The 22491-nt window shown below is 36.9% G+C and overlaps 2 protein-coding genes across 4 annotated transcripts in view; one reads left to right on the top strand and one right to left on the bottom strand.

Annotated features, from left to right (window-relative positions):
• Positions 1 to 3858, top strand: part of LOC148955247 (DNA topoisomerase 3-beta-1-like) — a 95248-nt gene extending 91390 nt beyond the window's left edge. For all 3 annotated transcript variants that reach the window (XM_089108122.1, XM_089108121.1, XM_089108120.1), the window contains one exon: positions 3584 to 3858. In XM_089108122.1, the coding sequence (XP_088964248.1) occupies positions 3584 to 3805 (222 nt within the window). In that variant the 3' untranslated portion in view covers positions 3806 to 3858. The remainder of the gene's footprint in view (positions 1 to 3583) is intronic.
• Positions 3859 to 4828: 970 nt separating this feature from the next.
• Positions 4829 to 22491, bottom strand: part of LOC148955246 (uncharacterized) — a 36217-nt gene continuing 18554 nt past the window's right edge. The window contains exon 2 of the mRNA XM_089108119.1: positions 4829 to 5554. Coding sequence (XP_088964245.1) covers positions 4841 to 5554 — 714 coding nt within the window. The 3' untranslated portion in view covers positions 4829 to 4840. The remainder of the gene's footprint in view (positions 5555 to 22491) is intronic.

The raw sequence follows: 22491 nt of genomic DNA, 5'->3' as shown, positions 1-22491 counted from the left end.
ACAATTCGGCGATATGTCTTTCATAATGACAAAAGACAAACCAAGGCAAATGTTAAAGCTCCAAGAAAAAAAAATGTAATTTTACAAAGGCACCACTTCTAATTTAAGGTCCATTTGGACATCATGACATCAAGAAAAGGCTCAATTTGTCTGCGTTTAGGAGACAAACGACAGTGAGAATCTATATATAGAAGCCTGCCGCGTGCCCCTTTGTTAAAAAAACAAAGGTTCGACGATACTTATTTCATAATGACGTTAGATAAGCCGAGGTGTAACTAACCAAACAAATTGAAAATGATAGCGATGATCATTGGGTCTAGTGTTTTCACATGGATAAGGTCATAAATACCTACCATACTTTTGAAAATCAAAAATGTGGACTGGATAAATCGTTGGATGAAATAGAAGTTTTTGTCCCATCACCTGAACAACTAAAAGAAACAAATGTTCGGTGATGTGTCTTTCATAATGACATAAGACAAGCCATGGCAGAACAAGAAGTTTTTGTCCCACCATCGGAAAAATTAAAAGAAACAAAGACGGTCGTCAATACCTTCCATACCTAGTAAAATCAGAAAACTGGACTAGATAAATCGTTGGAAGACAAAAAGTTTTTGTCCTACCACTTGAACAATTAAAAGAAACAGAGGTTCGGTGATATGTCATTCATAATGACAAACGACACACCAAGGCAAAAGTTAAAGCTCCAAGAACAAAATGTAATTTTACAAAGGCACCACTTTTAATTTAAGGTCCATTTGGACATCAAGACATCAAGAAAAGGCTCAAATTGTCTGCGTTTAGAAGACAAACGACAGTGAGAAGCCTGCCGCGTGCCCCTTTGTTAAAAAAAACAAAGGTTCGACGATACTTATTTCATAATGACGTTAGATAAGCCGAGGTGTAACTAACCAAACAAATTGAAAATGATAGCGATGATCATTGGGTCTAGTGTTTTCACATGGATAAGGTCATAAATACCTACCATACTTTTGAAAATCATATATATATATATATATATATATATATATATATATATATATATATATATAGCATTCGGCAGGCTTCTATATATAAATTCTCACTGTCGCTTGTCTTGTAAACGCAGACAATTTGAGCCTTTTCTTGATGTCATGACGGTCAAATGGACCTTAAATTAGTGCTGCCTTCGTAAAATTACATTCTTTATATATGTATAATTGGAATCCAGAAGTGGAAAAACTATATTTTTTAAAATGTGTAGAAACTTTAAAGTAGGATGGTGAATATTTGGTGTGAATTAGATGAATTACAATAGTGAAAATTAGGATGATGGATTTTATTTTATATTAAATATAAAAAAAACAAGTTTTTTAACTGAAAGTAAGGAACATTAATGAAAATAAGGACATTAAAATTTAAAACGAACAAATTATTCCATATATGAAAGGGACTGTTCCCTCCTCAACGCCTCGCTCTTTACGCTAAAACTTTTTATTGTTTTTAAAAATAGAGTTGTGAGAAACAGTCAAACTTTAGCGCAAAGAGCGAGGCGTTGAGGAGGGGACAGCCCCTTTCATATACGGAATAATTTCTGTTCGTTTTAAATTTTAATGTTGCTCCTTAATTTCCGTAAAAAAACTAGTTTTTTCATTTATTTAATTTCTGAACGTTTTCGAATTAATGCAGGTTTTGATTTTGGCTCACCGTACATGAATAATTAAAGCGAAATTTGCATATTAATTTTACTTTTTTTTAATGGCCTTCTCGAAAGTTCTTTAATTTTATTTACGAACGTTTTATTAGTAATAAATATAAGTAACTTACGAATTAACTTCCGTAACGAACTTCTATATCCATATATTTTTATAAGTATATTGGGGGGTTCGCCCCCTAGTCAATACCTCGCTCTTTACGCTAAAGTTCCAATTGTGTTCAAATTCTTTAAAATTACCCCTTAATCACAAAGACTGTTAATTAGAATAAATAGCTGTAATGAAAGTACTAAAAAAAACTTAGCGTAAAGAACGAGGTATTGACTAGGGGGCGAACCCAATCATATACGTAATAGTTTCTGTTCGTATTAAGTTTTGATGCTGCTCCTTACTTTCAGTTGAAAAATTTGTTGTTTTTTTATTTAATTTCTGATCGTTTTTTAAATAATGCTGGGAAATCCACCACCCCCTTAATAGCAATGGAAAGATCCCCCATGGTAAGATCCTCCCGCGTGACCCTTACCCCCACCCCCCCCCACTACCAGCAAAAATTCCCCTGAAAACGTCTGTATTCTTCCCAATAGCCAATACTATATGTAAACGTTGGGCAAAGTCCATAACTTGCAGCCCTTCTCCCTGGGACTGTGGGGGATTAAGTCATCCTCAAAGACATAGTCAATATATTTGTCGACCATGCTGAACAAAATGGCTATCTCCAAATTTTTATCGGGAGACTTGGGGAAAAAAAGAGCGTGGGATGGGGCCTAGTTGCCCTCCATTTTTTTGGTCACTTAAACAGGGCACTCCGTTCGAATGAGCCCTCTCCCGATATTATAGGACCACTGGGTCGACACAATTACCCCTAGAAAAAAACAAACAAACAAATTAAGACGCATCCATGATCTTTCTTCTGGCAAAAAATACAAAGTTTCACATTTTTGCAGATAGGACCTTGAAACCTCTTCAGCAGGGTTCTCTGATACGCTGAATCTGATGGTGTGATTTTCATTAAGGTTCTATGACTTGTTTTTCAAAAATCGGGCAAATTGTTTCAGGCGCGTAACTTTTGATGGGCAGGACTGAAACTTATATATTTGAAATAAGCATAAAAATCCGTTTGATGTATCTATTTGTATCAAAATTCTGTTTTTTAGAGTTTCGGTTACTATTGAGCCGTGTCGCTCCTTACTTACATCTCGTTACCACGAACTTTTTGAAAAATTTCTTTAATGTAAAAAAGCAGGAAATGTTAAATCGTGAAAATAAGGGTGTGAGCAAATTTGTATTACTGTAGACTATAATGAATGGATTCCATGAGATTGGACTCGAGCAATAAAAATTCAAAGAATATAGACTGAAAAAAGAGCGGAAATGCTCTCTTATTGTAGGAAGCCTGCGAAGGTTGAAGCCGTGGGCCGTTATCTGCAAACCCATCATCGTTATCTGCAAACCCTGAACCCATCGTTGGTGAGGACTGAAGGCCCGAATGAGCTTGGATTTGCAACAAATCTGCATTAGCTTAGACATTACTTTTTTGTTAGCATTTAAGATTGACCGTGAATATCGGTCTCAAATATCAGCCATTTCTTTTGTTATTATTGGCGTTATCCTGTTGACATTCATTTTAAACTCCTGGATTTTATCATTTATCATAACCAGCGAAATTGGTCTTAAAAATTTAAATTTGTATTGAGGGCCTTATAATTTTTTTTATAGTTGTAATATTCGTTTTTAATTTCTACTTCCTTTTTTATTAACTTCTCATCCTACATTATCAGAGCAACACTCGTCCCTTCATTTTAACTACGATATTGTATTACCTTTTGTCTCTGTTTAGCCTATGTTCAAGTCAAAAAATTGGTCAATAGACTATTTCATTATTATTTTAGGATAAGACAAAGTTGGCAAACGCTGAAGTCAAATCGAAAGGTTGCATCTTTTGTTCTGAACACCTCCAAAACCTTGTTGAAAGAGGCTACCAAACGAGTCGTGGACGTGGCAGAGGACGAGGCCGTGGATTATACAGAGGTAGGGGCCGTGGAAGAGGTCGGGGTAGAGGAAAACCGAAGCCGAAAGATAAAATGGCCGCCTTAGCTGCATATTTTGTCTGAGACTAATGTTAATTTGTACATGTGCCTACTAAAATAAATTTTGTTACATTGAAAAGAAACTGGTTTTTTTTTTTCGGATTGTATTTGCCATTTTTAAGCGTTGATTTTAAATTATTTTATAGAAACGTGGAACGAGTATCTAAAAAAAGCAACAAAGAAACAAAACCAATAAAGAAACCATTTTGGCTCGTGGATTACCTTCTTCAATATAGTCAGCTTAAGTGGAGCCTTGACCTGTGTACTTTGAGTCATTCAAATAACTCAGGTATTTAGCACAGATGTCTCACGTTTTGGGTGTTTTTGACATACAGAGACCAATCCTTATTAGGTGATGTGTTTCTTGGAAAATCTGTCAAATGCTGGTATTAAAATCTAATAGTTGGCTTACTGCTTACTTATGCAACAGCCATATTTCTATTATTATTCACAAGTTAAAAATCCTAGCACCATAAGTACTCGAAAACTTTTTGGTCTGATGGTAATAATTGCAATTTATACTGTAAAAAAATGTATCGCTTGTGTACGAAAGGCCCTTTTGTTGATGTATTAATAGATTTCAGTTAAAAGTATCTACAAACGCAAAACTAAAAACTCAGCTAAACGAATGATACCGGAAGATATACCGGAAGATGTACCGGAAGATAGCTAACAGGTAATGTGGTCCAAATGAGTATATTTATTAAAAGAGAATTTTGATATGACCCATTTTAAGGTTGACCCATTTTTGGATCACGGCATTGAAATGGCCTGTGAAAGATGCTTAGAAAATGCAACCCGACGTGTTAGCGAAAACATGCCCTATAAACCTAAACGTGTCTTAAGTATTCATTTTGTCAAAAACAGACTTGGTCGCAAAATTTTAAGTTTCAAAAAGCTCTGTGTGATTCTGTTTCATGGTAACTGACTGCTGGAGAAACCTTTATGATGGATTTCATTTTCGCAAAAATTATTTATTAGCAATAAATAAACATGTTAATAATCACATTTAGAATCCTTTTCTATAAAATTCTAGGAAGCTGCACGTTATACTTGTAGCTAATATTTGTTTTGTGGTTGATACTGCTGCGGTGGCTGGTACTGCTGCTGAGTTTGATACTGTTCTTGTGGTTGATAATTCTTCTGAGTTTGATACTGTTCTTGTAGTTGATAATTCTGCTGACTTTGATACTGTTCATGTGGCTGATAATGCTGCTCAGTTTGATATTGTTCTTTTGGCGCATATTGCTGGTGTGGCGCATATTCCTGTTGTGGTTGATACTGTTGTTGTGGTTGATAGGGCTGTTGCGGTTGATACGGTTGTTGCTGTTGATATTGCATTTGAGGTTGATCAGGCTGCTTTGGCCGGTAAAGCTGCTGATATTGAGGGGGAGGGTACTGCTGCATAGGATAAGATTGAGGTCGATATTGAGAGGAATAAGACTGCTGATATTGGTACGGTGGTTGGGGGTACTGGGCAGGCGGATAATATTGTGGAGTATAGTCATAACTAGGCTTTTGGTATTCCATCGGCGGTGCCTTAGGAATAAAGTAGTATAATGGTTGAGAAGTAACTGGAGATGCTGATGTCACGCTGCTCTTCTTCCTATAAGCAACAATTAATTTTGGCCCAAAAAATCGTTTGGATCTTTTATTTTCTGGTATTGATGACTCGTCTAATTTCATGTCTGTGATTAAAGGAATCACAGATGAAGAGTTATATTTCTGTGGTTTACTCGCAACTTCTGAATCTGAGCAAGTGGTCTCTAGAACCTAGAAAATGAAAATAAATGTAGATGAAAAGCTTTAGATTCCTTATAATGTTTCCTTTTTGTTTTTTTTTCTGTAAACAAAACATTAACTACGTTGGCACAGCTTCAAAAGCCCATATGCTACTTAATAAACATGACACCATACCCTGACCCTGTTTCATGTTTATTGAAAAGGAAAATGAGGTATCATACATATTTACACGACTAACTTCTTTTCAATCTAAGCTCTTTGCTCTGAAATCAGTGCACGATAGAGATTTAGCTGGATTTTTATGTTTTGAATTTCATAAAAAGAACCTATAATGTTCATCATGTTGACATTAAATAAAATTTTAAAGCTCATGAAAGAAAAGTCGGCTTTAAATAATAATTAAATATGCGGGCTATAACAAGGATAAAGTCTTGTTGAAATATTTCCCATGTATTAAGCCAAAAATTAACACAAGCACGGAGTTTTAATTTTTATGCATGGGGACTAAAATTAATTCAAGGAATGTTAATTCTTAATAAAATGTGTGTATGTGCATCGGTGTATCGTGGCATATTAAGGTCTAGTCGTGTATTAAGATATAGCCATGGGCCTGGGGAGCTTATGGTTAAGTAAATTCCCATCTAACATCTGAATTTCTTGTGCCAGGTGAGGTGGGAAACGCCTGGTGGGTTGCAAGTAAGTATTAATGTATATTAGCTTGTATTAATTTTGACTAATTACTTGTCAATGACTGTCACACACACGAATGCTACCGTCAAATCATGAAGTATGATTTGAACTGTCATGGAAAATTACGGTTCTATATTGATTGGTGACTGGTCATGTCTATACTAAGATTGCAAGTTGTTAGGAAAAGAAAAGCTCTTTTAGTTTCTTTTTTCAAATGAGTTTAACGGATTAGGTATCCGTTTAATTCATCTAATTTTTCTCTTTTCCTCGTGAGTTAATGCTACGATTTTTATTTTTATCATTGCTACATATGTATGAGAAGAATAAAAAAAAGATGAAGTAAAGGATGGCTAATTTTTTTGTGAGCGAATCAGTTTCAGGTTGTGGGTCTAAATGTCTCCCGGTCAATTAAGTTACTTATGTTTTAATCGATGAGTTTGGGGTTAAACATTCCAATTTTATTGTCTTAAAGCCCTTTCAGGTCATGGTTAACAAAACAGAAAATACAAATAGCCAAATGCTCTATTATTTTCCTGTTATCAATAGGAAAAATATTGGCAATATGAAATACTCAACCAAAGGAAATGTTTCGTATGCTTTGCATGCACGTCAACCGACCATTTCCATTGTTATATATCCCAAAATTTATATCCCTTAATATAATTTTCACTCATTCCTTCTACACAAACCAGCCCAGAAAATTTTCCTCCCTCGTCCTTTTCACCTCTTTAAGTAAGCTTGAAAAAAATGCAATAGATCATTATTACCTTCAAGGACCTGCCCTCGACATCACTCTCCTCAAGTATTTTCTTCTGCATTAAAATAAAATTTTCAGTTTCCTTTTACTGATATTAAGCATTAAAATTTATTCTACTGAGCCGTGTCTTAATAAAATCCCCTCCCAGAAACTCTTAATCTTAGCATACAAACAGAGAAAAAGAGGGGGGAAACAGCTGCATGTCGCACTGCCATTTCTGGATCTCTTACCTGTATACAGTTTGCTTGGTTTGAATTTCTAGCCCGAAACATTTTCCGCTATCCCACAACCACAATACGGTCTAAAATATGTTTTACTTGTCTAGCTAAGTAATGCTTTTTCATATCTCTTAAACACTCTCGATATAATGCCTCTAATAATTTATCATCTTGGTGGTCGTCAGTCTGTTTATTTGCACTAGTTTTATAGATATATGGGCTGAAAAGCGATGATTTTGTTCGTTTAAGCTTCGATTTCCTTCTCTTCATTTAAATTTGGGAGGCTGCTCTTTTGTTGTTGTTAATCCACAACTAAAATTAACCCCCTCTTAATCAAGGCCGAAATCTAACAGTCTTTGCAGTTCTTTTTTACTTTTTAAGGTCGATTCCGTTTCATAAGCCGAAAAAAGGTCAAACAAAGTTTTTCTTGATAATTCTCCAATAAGTGTTGCCAACTCTTAAAATACTTACTCTTAAAAAGGTTTTTCTTGTGGAAGTAAAGAGTGAAGTTGAGATTTAAAAGCAACAATCATTTCTTCGCAGATTATGCAAGATATATCTACAAAACTAGCGCAAATAATCTGACTCGTGATATTTTCCTATATTTTTAGTCCTAAAAACTTGCGCTTTACTGAAAACATAAAACCGAAGCAAAAACAGGTTGTTATCTTAGGAGCAGGAAAGTCCTTAAGCATCCTGAAGAAAACAAAAGAATAATTTAAGAGCCCCTAAATAGTATTTTTACCAATCGCGACATCGATAACTTTTAGTTTATATCTATAGTAAAGTTAAGTTTGACCAATAACAGTTTTTTGGCAGTCAGAACGAACAGAAATTAATTAAAAAAAAACTTTCCGAAAAAGAATTTTTGCAAAGAAAAAAAGAGCAATATTAAACATAAGACCAGCAGAAATAAATTCCTATGATAATTATAAATCAAAACGAACAGCCATAGTACCTATTATGGAACACAGATAGCAGGTACTAATATAAATGAATAATTAGTCTAAAACCTATCGCATCACTTGCGTTTCAAACACATACAGTGTGTTTTGTTGTGTTCGGCATCCCTCTCAAAAGCTGTGGGGGGGGGGGGGTAATGTAATCCCCATAGGCATAGTTGTTCGACTTTTAGACTATTTTGAACAAAATAGCTATTTCAAAATTTCGATGTAGTATTTTTGGAAGGCGGGCAACTAAAAAAGTCATGAGAGGCGGCTGCCAGCCCTCCAATAAGTTTTCAACATTTCCCGCAGCATGTCCTTAAAGTTTCAACTTAATACCCTCAGCCGTCCTTAAAATATTGCAGATCCTCCTTTTCGATAAACTGGATGCAAATAGTACCTTTTGATTTAGTTTAAGATACTCCTCATAATTCTCTAAAGTTTTACGTCAATACCCATAGGCAATGCTATAGTGTTGCCTACTGATAAGGCAGTAAATAAAGGTTTCACTTCCCTTAAAATTTCCCACGAGATATGTGTAATTTTATCACACAGACAGAGTCCAAGGGATGTATCATTCCCGGTATCTTTGAGAAGTTCAAGGCAAAAAATTTAAATATTTTCGTGAAAACGAATGTAAATAAACGAATTTTCTTTTCATTTGGTTGTATCATTCTTCAAGATGGGATTTTAGTTACTACGGGAGGGGATGAGTAGAAATATACAAGGAGGGGATCGTGTAACCTTTGACCATGGTTTGTAGGTTTTAGACTATGGAGGATGCAGTAGTAGCCCTGTTATGCTTCCCAACAGTTCAACTCTCGAAATAGCATTAAAAAGTGTCTTTTTTTATGCCAAATGGCACTTTACCATGGAGCTATCAAGACCGTTTTGTAATAAGCATGTTAAATGAGAAATGGCTTTTAAATTAACTATTTAGCAGTGCATCCAAAAAGTAATGAGACTGGCCGACGCTCGACCCTCCAATCGCCACCAGAGCGTCCTCAATAGGTGGTATCGGTGATTAGGATCTTGCCAAAGGATCGCACCCCGCGGCAGTTGATTCTGGACAGTGAGAGAGTGAGGATCGATAGTTTCGCAAAGTGTGTTTTTTTTTCATTTTGATCACGGGATGAAAAGTAAAAAATGGAGCGGACGACAGAGCAGTGATACGCCATCAAATTCTGCTTTCTCTTGGGCAAAACTGCTTCAGAGACTCTTGTCTTGATTGAGCAGGCCTACGGAGACCATGCCATGTCGAAATCCCAGGTTTTTCGTTGGCACAAGGATTTCAAAGACGGGCGGGAGACAGTTCAGGACAAAGATCGATCTGGACGTCCTTCGACGAGTTCATCGGATGAAAACGTGTCAAAACTTGAAGGACTCTTGGACTCTGACTGTCGGTTGAATCTGCAATTCATAGCGGAAGAACTTAACATGGGCAAGTCGATGGTACACAACATTGTAACCGAGAATCTCAACATAAGAAAATTTTGTGTGAAATTGGTGACAAAAGTGCAGAGTGATGAACATAAACAACGACGAGTTGACCTGTGCCGTGAAATGGTGGAGGTTGTGGAAGGTGAAGCAGACTTTTTAGATGCCGTAATAACAGGCGACGAAACATGGGTTTCCCAATACGACCCTAAGACCAAACGCCAGAGTTCCGATTGGCACACAAAAGGGTCTCAGCGCCCCAAGAAGGCGAGAATGGCGTAGTCAAAGGTGAAGACCATGTTCATTGTTTTTTTTGACAACCGTGGGGTGGTACACAGCGAGTTTGTGCCTCAAAGACAAACTGTCAATGCTGCTTTCTACAAAGACGTCCTTCAGCCACTGCACGGAAACGTGAAGAGGAGACGATCAGATATTGCCGAACGATAGAAGCTTCACCACAACAACGCTCCGAGCCCCACCGCCTTCCATGTGACCCCTTACCTGGCCCGGATAGGGGTTTCAACTTTACCACAGCCTCCGTATAGCCCTGATTTAAACCCGGCAAACTTTTTTCTGTTCCCCAAATTGAAAACCCCCTGAAAGGTCGCCGTTTTGATGAAGTTGCCGCCATCCAGAAGGCCGTAACCGACTCTTCAAAAGGCATTTCGGAAGCTGACTTCGAGGAAGCCTATGAATCATGGAAATCGCGCTGACAGCGATGGATCGACGCCCAAGGGAACTTTCTTGAAGAATTTTGGGGTGTTATTAAAATCGGATGAATAAATTTTTATTTATAGAGTACGTCTCATTACTTTTTGGACGCACCTTCTTTATGATCTTGCGGTTGCCTTCTAACCTTGGCGGAAAAAAAAGAAGAAAACTAAGAAACTTCACTACTGCCCAGAGCTTTTCACGGGGGGGGGGACCGGGCAGTTGCCTGGGTGTCGTGGTTTGGGGACACCCCGGCTGGGGAATTGTCCAATTTGATCTAATTTTTCGCTTTGATTCGTTTTTTTTATGCTTATATTTGATTCGCGAGAGGGTGATGTAATTAATTTTGCCCTAGTCACCACCAACCCTAGGAATGGCTCTGCTGTTGCCCATTCAAAAAAGCGGTTTTCCTTGTTTTTAGATAGGAGGCTAAAAATCTCCTACTTAGGGCATTATACTACAAAAAAATCAATTGGCTATCGTAGGTTTTGTATTCGTAGGTATTCTGCCCTGGGGTGGGCAAAATTTGATGTTTCGTGGCAGAAATTGACACTTTGCTGTGGTGTGATCTATTTTTCTTTTTATTTTAAAAGGGCACTAGGTATTGTTATTTCCTTTCAAACAAGCCCTCTACCAATTTTCTTCGGTCACTGCTGAGGGAAAACGGGAAAAAAAGGAGACACATCAGTGCTGCCCATGCAAAAAAGTAATTTTCTTTTTTGTTCAGGGTGGGGTACTGCAAGTCTGCAGGAAAGGGCAACCATGATAAATAAAGAAAGTTGTCTAGATGATTAAATACTTCACTTTGCACCATTAATGTTTTTAACTTATTAGCTTAATGTTTTCTAACTTAACTGCTAAATGGATCGCTGAAAGAAAAACATCACTAATTCTTGATTCTGTCTGTAGTTATTGCACTTCTCTGTTTCCCCTAATTATGTTGCGGGAGGGACACTTTGGATTTTCCTCTCTCGCCGATTTCAGTATATTGAGAAAAATGGTAAGGCTTTAGCCTGTGCGGTTCTACTAAAATTTTGTGTACCTTCTAACAGATTGATGAATATAATAGTACATTAGGGAAAGCTGCGTACAATTTTAGCATCGGGCCAGAAAGGGTGGTTTTTGCTTGTCCTTCAGCCAAAACTAACAGTTTGTGAGTTGAAGTTGAGCTATACAGTTTGTGTCTGAGAGTGCTGTCTAAAGTCGTTCGCCAACCTTTCGTTTCTTTGACCGTGCTTGAATTTTCGAGTGAAAGGCTCCGTTCAAGGAAGCAGCGGGCTGTTTCAATTGAAGTTAGGTTACATTCTAGAAGTTCGTAAGGTGTGCGACGCTTCTATAGTTCCATAACCAAAACATTTTCTTAGAATGATAAACCGAAAGATTTAGAGATCCAAAAAGGAGCATTTTACGACGGTGCTGCTATATACTTTTGCTAGCTATTTATTTTTGTGATTCTTTTCAGTCTGTTGCCATCATCAACATGAACTAAAATCAAGCCATTGGCCCATTGCCAAGACAGGTATTCCGAGTGAGAGGCAAAGCTGGCATAAGGCTTTTTCAGTATTGTATAAAAATGATATTATTTTCACTTGTTGTTAGATTTTGTCTATCGTCCATCCATCCATTCAGCCTAGGGTAGAACTAAGGTAGATAGCCATAGAATTAAGAGATGATCAAGATTTTTGGTTTGACTCATGATGGACAATACAGACTGGACTTGTATGCAAAAAGGAGGAACTGAATTCTCTATGTTTGGGATTGAGGTAGAAGAATGGTATCACATGTGCCTCGTAACTTTAATAGCTTTCTCGTTCCTAAAGGAACATTTCGTTTCTGTTTATTCCTTTCTTACTAGTGATATTAGAAAGTTTTCCGCGGCAAGAAAATAAATTTTTGAATTATGAAAGGTAAAATCTTCTATTTAATGCTGAAATATACCCTTGAAGAACTGATGAATGTATACTTCATAATTTTTTTTAATTTCCTCATGGGTACACCATTTTGAAAATTTCAACCGGCTGACATCAGCGAAAATGTAATAACATAATGGCTCTGCTCAAAAACGATCTACGTCAAATCTAATTCGTTTCAAAAACAAAAATGGAGACAAAAGGTGTGCTCATGGCACCTCTGCCATGTAGCCTCTGTGCCCCGCCTCTTCTATTCCCAGGTTCTAACAAGAGGTAGGTACGATGCACCTTTTTTAAAATCGAAAGCGTGCAATAATTTTCAATCTATATGATTTGAGGCGGAAAGTGGTCCTATGCCCCTCCAAATACGTTTGATAACTACGACATTCAATCGATAGTGAATAAGAAAATCAGAATGTTTCTTAGGAGCTACCGAGTGTCCTTAGTTTGTAAGTCCGGTTAACGATGAGAGTGCCAAGGGGCTATACTAGACAGGGTTGCCACCCGGTGAAAAAAGAAATCACTAAATTTGAGTGATTTTTTTTGGTGTATTTAGTGACATATAATGTGCTGCTTTAGTGATTTTTGTTTGTTTAGGCATTATAAAAAATCACTAGAAATAGTGATAAGGAATCAGTAGAAATAGTGACAAATCACTAGGGGTGATAATCACTAGAAATAGTGATAAGGAATCAGTAGAAATAGTGACAAATCACTAGGGGTGATAACCCTAATACTGGAGTCGGAGATTCAGTGATTTCTTGCTTATATCTAGCTACAGCGCAAGAATTTTTACATCAGTGTCCAATCCAAGGACATCATTAAATTCATGAAATTATTATCGGCCAAAAAAGTAACAAATTATCTTGAACCTTTTCAGAGATGTGGCAACTGCAACAACACGTGTGATAAATGGCGCACAAGAAGATCTATAATATGTCGGAGCAGATTATTATTATTTTTTTGTTCTTTAAGATGCCAAATGGAATTCAAATTCAACTTTTTTTACCTTATGTAACAAAAATAATTTTATAGTTGTTATTGTGGAACTATGCCACATCTCCACTCTTTTTTGTACATGTATGGCAGTGGCAAATTCAAACCTTGGTAAATAGAAGTAATTTTATTCTCCAGGTTGTTAGGATTGGCATAGACCTTCAATAAATTATAGCCTAGTGATATATTTAGTAAAATTCTAGATTAAGGGCTTTTCATCACATTGAAAAATGGTTGTGTCGGAAGAGTGAATAATCAGGAATGAATTCTGAGCCTAAATTACGCCCCGCAAGTGTTTTCATAGAAAAATTTTCAAGCTCTTACCTCTACTCTTTCCCTATTTTTAATCCTTAGAAAATTGAATAATAGACAGGTCCTGTTCCTGTCTGGAATTAGTAAAAAGAATTCCTAATTTAAGTTTTAGTCTAGGATTTTAAAATTGACTTCTCAACCCGCTTCGAGTCTAAATCTTTAAACAACAATTGTAATGACTTGAGTAGGATTTTAAGGCACATTAACACTCATTTTCTGAATTCTTTAAACCCTTATAAATCACGATTTAGCAAAGTTATGAGGCTCAAGACACATTTCTGTGGTCATGTGAATGCTGAGGATCCATTTATGAAAGTTTCTGTTTTATAACACAAGGTTTGTGCAAGTTAATTAAAGCAATGGCGTCAGTTCACAAGGATTCAAGGGGGCACGGAGAGGGGGAAATTTTTTGTTTTTCAATTCTTTCAGTAATTTTTAATGAAAAGGAAGCATTTTTCAATGAAAATCTCTTAGGGGTGTTTTTTTTTTAATTTCTTGAGGGGACGCAAAAACTCCAGGATGCATAAGTTTCCCTCTAGGTGGCACCACTGCATGAAAGGTTAGTGCCTTTTAGAGGGGGAAGAGATGGAGGTGGATTCTTTAAAATACTTTCTTGGGGCATAATTTTGGTTCTGGAAATATTTCTGTGAGTCTCATAGCCCTTCATCTAGAATTTTACCGGTTTTTTTTTAGTAAAACATCGGTAAATTTTCCAGGGTACTATTGATAATAGCAAAAAAAAAAAACATTTTCTGCCCTAATATTCCTGCATTTTTTTAAAAAGATCTCTTTGAAAAACCCTTTTGGGGATCGCTCCCTCTTTTGCATCTCTCGTAATAACACCCCAAATTTTGCCAGTAAATACTCGGTGAAGCACTCACCAAAAGTAGAAAAACCGGAAATCTTAAATGTCTCATTTTGTTCACTTGGAAAGCTCAACATGAACTAATGATACATGAATAATCTTTCAACATTATTCCGCTGCTACCTGTAGCCTTTTAAGGCCTTATTAATGTCGCCAAAAAAATTCAGTTGTTTGAAAAATGGCAATTTAATTAGTTCAGAATGTATCAACAAATTCAAGCATAATAACTAGCTGTGACCTGATCTTTGGAAGGTAAATTTAGATATTATCGAAATTTGAATTTAAAATTATTATCAGTCTAATCATGACTTGTCAGTATGTATTATGAAACAAACTAATTGAATTTTTTTTACAGTTTTTTTTTGCTAGTATCTAAATATGTTTATAACCTAATATTAACCTTATTTGTTCTTTTGAAGTTTTGATGTCCGTGAGTGAATTATGAAAATGAGGAAAACTTCTTTTTACTTATATTCTTGACTAACATTAGTTCTAGACTAAAAACATAAATGCTCCCTAGATTGGACACGTAGCATTTCAATTCAATTGCTGCTTGTAGCGTTTCTGAGACCTTTGTTTTTACCAAGAGAGGTGATGTGTTGTAATGTTTATTTACACAGTAAAATGAAAAAAAAGCTTATCTGCGATTGAAAACGAAAAAAAAGACCTTCGCCTTTTTACCTAGCATAAAAATGTCTCTATGCACCAATGAATTGAAAATTACATACTTCAATAAGGAACATCCAATATTAATATATGAGGGATTTCTGGATTTAAAAATTTATTCTTAAGAAATACATTGCGCCCCATCGCTAAAAATTTAGAGCCTGATATAATACTAATCAACAATTTAGCTAAAAATTTCTCCTTAAAGGCGTTTCTGTTGAAAATCCTTCCGGAAAAATTAGCAGAAGGTTTTCAGGGATAAAATCCCTCGCGAAACTATTCCAAATGAAGGTGCAGTGTCTTACAAACCAGTATGTGGCAATATAAATTTATGGCTACCTGATCTGTGGAGCAGCTCAAACTTCAATCCTCGTTTTCGAGAGGAGACTCCTATAGCCATTGTGCCACAGTAAATAATTTTGGATGATATTGAAAATCGTTGCCACAGAGTAGTTTTATCTCATACCCTCCAGTTCTGAATTACAGTCCCAACACCACTGTACTGCGGAAACTAAAATTTCGACTCCTCAAGGGAACAAACCCAAGTCCTTCACATTGTTACTATAGCGCTTCTGCGTGTTGTTGCATTGGCTTGGCAAACGGTGATACAAGTAGAGATAGTTCATCAGAGGGGGGGGGTGATGTATTTTTGGAAAACAACCTTTGATGCCATATCAAATCTCTCACTTGAATGTTGTAAAGCTACCCCATTGGTGCTATCATTCGCCCTTGAGGCCCTATTTTTGATTCTCTGCATTGGTGCCAGTTGGGTTTTAGAAGCCCCTAAAATAAGTGGGCCACCATGTTCGGCAACAAGCATAATGCCTAATTTATACAGAGGGATAATCGAGCTGCATGGTGACATGTTCTTAGAATGATCCCAAATAATCTTCTGGTGAAAGAGGACCGGGTCCGCCCGATCGAGATTTAGGCACCAAAAGAAGTCTATGGAGAAATTAATTCCTAAAAGACGAAGTTCGTCAACTATCCTGAAAGCTTCAACCATCGGTAGGGTTGTTAGTAGCTCCTAAATCATGAATGCGTTGAAGTTGGCCTTCCTGGCACCAGACCACGTTTTCGTCTCCAGGAGGTCCGTTTGTAAGGATGCGGAAGCTTTTACAGGATCGTCATGTATATAGGCCGTTTTATTGTCAGCAAAATGGCTTAGACGGTTAATGAGATTGTCCCTTACGTTGTAGATGTACAGTCGGAAAAGTGTGGGTTCCTGGATATTGCCCTTAGGAGCCCCGCCTTCATAAAAACTCACTGGAAGTAGACACTGCACAGAGAGTACGATTTCTTAGAAAACTCCCAAGAACCTCAAGTAGAATAGAAAAAGCCTTGCACTTGGAATTTTTTTTTCAACACGCCATCATTGCCAAACTCTGTCAAAAGCTTTTGCGATATCAAAAGATAGCAACTAATATCCTGCCGTTGAGTCAGAAGGTTCTTTTATATTCGTGATGCTGGGTATCAGGCAATCAAGTGTCAAGCATTTCCATACTGCTTATCGCTAGTAGGATCAGTATTAACTAATTGAATCGTTAAAAAGATGAAATTTAATTTTGAAAATATTTAGTAAAATTTATTTTTAACAATTCCTGTTGCCCAAGTGATTACACAACTTACACCCAAGTATAAAGGTAATAAGTTGCAAAAAAGTATATTAAGATGATGCGGTAGCTTAAAGGACCACCCTACCTCGTCCATCATAAACTTTTTTGTTTATGTGAACAAACTGTTTAGAATTGATTCTTGCCATAACTTGTAGAGCTCAGATAAGAGATGTGAATCAATTACAGAAAACTAAAAGCCGAAACCTAATTTCCCAGAAACCTTAGAAAAACCATTGAACCTCTCGCGTTTAGTGCTGGAGTCAGGAAGTTTGAATTTTGTTTTTCGATCAAATGGAGTAGAATTTTCTTTTTAGAGTTCAGGAAAGGGCAGTCCCCCAAAACGATTCTAGAACAACCGCTAGGAAAAAGTTAAATTTTTGAAAGGAATTATCATTTGAACAATTTGGCTGATTAGAGAGTTCGATGTGGTGTCACCCGCTTTGACTGACAAACTCGCCGACAAAAAGGACGTACATTTCCCTGACTTTTCAGTCACATATCAAATTGAAGCCACACATTTTCAACAGCTCTCCCTGGGTGAATTTGATAATGGGTTCTTCGACTTTGTGATGGTTAGTTGATGCTGAAGGTCACAAAAATGATTTTTAATTTACCTCATCACCGTAAAATCTTTTATACATCATTTGAGCGTTTGCCAACTTAGAAGGGATCAAGTTGGTCTAGCTTAGCCCTTTATCAGAGGAAAAGCGGTTTTCCCCATAATGTTTTAGACCTTTTAAATACTTTCCATTTTTTTTAATTTGTCGAACACATACCCCAGTCATTACCCTAGTAAATTTTTTGTATGTGACAGGCAGACAATGTCATATTTGTTAGTGCTGTCATTACTTAATTTGTACAGAATGTTCTACTCAATTTTTTGGACAATCAAATACCTGTTACTCAAGATAATAATAACAGATCAAATTCCAACTTAATAAAAAACTAAAATAAAACAGGCCTAATTAGCATGAAACAATTTTTCTTAAGACACCACTATTGCAATTACAAGTGTCAACTCATCACAGGACCAAGCTGTCTAAGGCAGACACAGCTAATCATGCTCCTCCTTCATCCCTCTTGGTTCAGAGATTTACTCATTAGTAAGTAAAAAGTGAGTAAGTATGAAGGTACTAGACCATTAAGGTCCAAACCGGCGGCGCTGATCTCCGTTTCGTGGCCCTTCAGCCAGGAAGTGCAATGGGGGGCTGGGGGGCAGCCCTCCTGTGCTTTTGTACACCCTTCATGCTTACCTTCCCCAGATTTCTCCAGGTACCCATTTAGAGCTGGGTCGACTCTGGCTAAGCTTACAGAATCACACCACTGACCCATGTCCCAAACTAAATAACTGGCCATGCCAGGGATCGAACCCTTGCCTCTTGGACAAAGAATTCTCAACCCAGCGCACGTCCACCTAGCCAGGACGGTCAGGACATTCAGCCAGGATTTACTCATTACCCCTCTCATGAAGTTCCTACTTTCTCCTACCTCTAAATCCTTTCTTATGATTTCCTCCCACCATTACATACTTTCTTATGACCTCTTACCACCCCATTTGAAAACGTTCAAGTTAACATTTGGCTCTGGTGACTCCCAAAGATCATTATTTTTGGCTGCCTATCATTTGTAAAACGTAACCTAACCATCAAACCCTTTATTTTATTAAATAAAAAAACATGTTTTTTAACTGAAAGTAAGGAGCAACATTAAAACTTATAACGAAAAGAAATTATTCCGTATTTGAAAGGGGCTGTATGAAAAACTTTAGCATAAAGAGCGAGGCGTTGAGGAGGGGACAGCTCCTTTCAAGTACGGAATAATTTTTGTTCATTCTAAGTTTTAATGTCGCTCCTTACTGTTAGTTAAAAAACTTACTGTTTTTTAATTAATTTCTGAACTTTTTTGAATTAATGCAGGTTTTAATTTTGAATCACCAATTTCTATATTAATTTTACTTCTTTTTATTTTATTTTTTTGGTTAAATGGCTTTCCCGAAAGCTGTTTAATTTTATTTACGAACTTTATATTAGTAATAAATATACGTAACTTACTAACTAACTTACGTAACAAACTTCTATATTCATATGTTTTCATTACGTATATTAGGGGATTCGCCCCCTAGTCAATAGAAGAAATGACTATAAAGGTCGTGACAGCACACCATATATGGGCATAGAGTCCCTAGGGAGAAAGATTGCGTAATCGGTCAATGACCTCTTTTTCCAAGGTCGATTTATTTGATGTTTCTATGTGTAATAACTCTGGGACGAAGGTTGTACATGCACATTGAATTCTAACGGGAACAATGTTATTGATCTAGGACTCGAGGGGGAAGTGAATTTCCGAGAACTTTATTACGTAATCGAAGAGGATGTGGATTTCCGAGAACTTGATTGCGTAATCGAGGGGGAAGTGAATTTCCGTGAACTTGACTACGTAATCGAAGAGGAAGTGGATTTCCGAGAACTTGATTGCGTAATCGAAGGGGAAGTGGATTTCCGAGAAATTGATTGTGTAATCGATTGGGAATTTTATTGATCCTATAACGGAAAACAGTTAGATCACGTGTTTCCTTCTCAACCAATCAGCGAGTCGGATACATATCCTTTCTCAGCCAATCAGAGACTTGTTTACATATGGGTTTCCCCCAGTTACATAACAATTCGTCCTTGAGATTTCGTATATAACGAGCATGCAATGTGATTAAATTATCAGAAAGTATTTTCAAACAACAATGGATAAATTTGATGAATTAGAAGCCTTGACAGCCACAATTAGCAATGTAAGTTCTGATTTAGTAAATTTTTATTTTCAAAATTAAATTATTTTCCTTGGTCACCCTCTACTATATTTAGGTAAGTACCCCCTCCCCCCACAAACCTAACCACCATGCAATCTTTATAGTCACTAGGAAACATAAAATATGTTCTTTTTAATACCTAAACCCCCCCCACTGTTTTTACAAGTATAATTCTTGCCAATAGAAATATTTCTCTTTTTTAAATAAATTTATTCTTTTTGTAAGCCTTTCAAAAAGTGAAAATCAACTATTCACAATTAGCCATGTAAATTCTGATTTAGTACATTTTTTATTTTCAAAATAAAATTATTTTCCTTGGTCACCATCTAGTATATCTAGGTCAGTACCCCCTCCCCCCCCAAACCTATCCACCAAGCAATCCTTATAGGCACTGGGAAACATAAAATATGTTCTTTTTTTTACCTAAACCTCGTCCACCACCCCCACACTGTTTTTACACTTATAATTATTGCCAATAGAAATATTTCTATTTTTTCAATAAATGTATTATTTCTGTAATCCTATCAAAAAGTGAAAATCAACTTCTATCTATCCCATAATAGCTATTAATAAACCGTTTCCATTTAAGCCCCCCCAGTCGTTTACTTGATAGAAAAAAATTTTTCCGCGATGATTTAAAAAGGTGATAATTAGCTGACACCCCCCAATTGCACTCTCAGCTTGTTACTACGTTAAGTTAGTGACTTCAACAAAAGGTTTCAATGATATAAAGGATTTGTTTCCCTCTTTCTCAAATTAAAACGGTTTTAAGCAAAAAGAGATCGCTGTATATTAAGCTTGTGGATTCGTAACCTGTATTTGTAACCGGTGAAACGGGATTATTTCCAAAAATAATTACTAACAATATATTTAGGACACTACTGAACGGGGGGGGGTTGACATGCCTCAATTCTACCGCCAATATTGTAAAATGAAGAAAAAGTGTTTGCATGAAAAGTAAGGTAAGGTTAAGATGTCTATGAATAAGCTTTTTTAAATTAATCAAATTTTCATTTGATTTCTGAGTTCAGTATGTTTGTACTTTTTGATTTACTGAAAATGCTGGCGTAGGGGGACCTTTCTTAGTGATAAATGCTTTTCTAGACAAAATTATGTGGATGAGGATACTAACTTTCTTTCTGTAAAAAGGGGGAAATTATTTCGATACTAACTTTTTTCTCTTTTTAAGGCAAATTGTGAAGAATGTCCGTCGCCACCACCCAGTAAGAGAGCAAGAGAGGGTGAGGCAGCCCCATCAGTACCAGCCCCGATACAGTCTGGGCATAAACCAAAAAGAGAATGGGCCATAAGGATGGTGAACCTCACTGGCTCATCTATGCAAGCCCATGACATTGCTGGCCCAGCTGCGCAAGAACATAGCGCTGCCACTCCGTCCGGCCTCCAGCACCCACTACCTGGACCCTCCGGCACCCAAGTGCAGCCAGGATTTGGAAATGTGAGCATTTTTTTCATACCTATATTACATAAATATATATATCTATTTCTTCCAATGTTTTTTCTTTTCACTATTTTTCAACCCAATATAAACTTAATTCAGCGAGATATGAAAATATTAACCCCTCGCCCCCCAAACATTGTTTTCTCCCCCCTCCCTCGGAGATATCTAATGTAATTTTTTTTGCAAAGAAACCGCTCCCCTTTTTTCAAATCTTTGCTATTTTCTCTGTTGCTATCGCTTCAATATCTCATAAGCGAATATTTTTATGTAATTTCTAGTCAATTAATAATCACCGCCTTTGAAACTCAAAATGCTATTTTTTTCTAATCTTTACTATTTTCAATGCATTCCCCCTATCTCTTCGCCGCCATCACATAAGCGAATATTTTTAGGTACCTTTGAAACTCTGTGAATGCTATTCTTCACATAGTTTTAAGAGAGAGAGATTATTCCTTTTATCTATTGCACATATTGGCGTTCTAATTTGCACTGAAAATAGCTTACAAGCCATTGCATCGATTTTAGCGAGGGGAAGCCAAGCTAACGGTTCCCGGCATTTTCCTCGTCTGAAGTTCAATCTTGGAAATCAGAACACTCACGCACGACGGGTTACAATAATTAAACTCATGAGTTCACTGAATCTGTGTGGAATTAGAGAAAAATAGCGACTTATGTAGTCTAAGCGAATATTTCAACTTTTGACGGGCATTATGTAAAGGGGGGGGGCCGGGAAGCGTTGCGGGCCCAAGAAGCACCGCAGGGAAGCGCTGGCGGGGTGTGCCGTGGACCCCGAGAAGCGCCACGGGATGTGCTGCGGGCCCGGAAAGCGCCGCAAAAAAAAATAGCACATAATTATTTTGTTTTAGTAGTTTAAATATTTGACTATCTCTTTATTGAACAAAATCAAATTGCCGCCTTCTATGTAAAGCGATGTTTTAGATTGTAAATATCTTATATTAAGTTTGATATTTTGGAACTTTCAGTTGAATTAACCAAATGCTACTACTAAGCGCTGACTTTAAATAATAATCCAAATTTTAAAAACAGTAGGGATGATTGAACACTTTGAAAATAAGCTATTTTTCATTTATAGGTTGGACGACCATTGGTCCAATATTCACCATCGTCCTCATCAGCTGGTGAAGGAGAGGACGCATCGGTGGACTTAAATAGCAATTCCCCATGGAGTGACTACTGGAAATACTGTTAAATATTGATGAGTTTATAAACGATTTTCTTTTTAATGTAGATAATAGCACAGTTGGGCAGGGGGGGGACTTGAGCCCAAATACACTAGAGATTTTGGAGGATTTCACAAACGAATTAACGAGGAACCCTTCTCCTCCTCCTCCAGCCTCCGATACCCTAACGAGTCCACTTCAAACAAATGAAGTGGAACATACCCCAGATACTGTTGAACAACTTGGGGGAGGGGATAATATACAAGAGGGGGAGGGGGGTACAACTTCCCCCGAGTTTCAACTGACGAATACAATTTTAAATGCAATAGTTGTTTACACTGCGACGTTTGGTGATCCTTTTAATTCACTAATGGGGGGAAAATTTGTTTTTGACCCTGTAGAAAT

Source organism: Artemia sp. Qi Xiang Cuo, chromosome 2, assembly GCF_049724085.1.
Source record: "Artemia sp. Qi Xiang Cuo chromosome 2, ASM4972408v1, whole genome shotgun sequence".
In the NCBI taxonomy this organism is placed as follows: Eukaryota; Metazoa; Arthropoda; class Branchiopoda; order Anostraca; family Artemiidae; genus Artemia; species Artemia sp. Qi Xiang Cuo.
The sequence above is the reverse complement of the archived record's forward strand: the minus strand, read 5'-3'. Positions and strand labels throughout refer to the sequence as shown.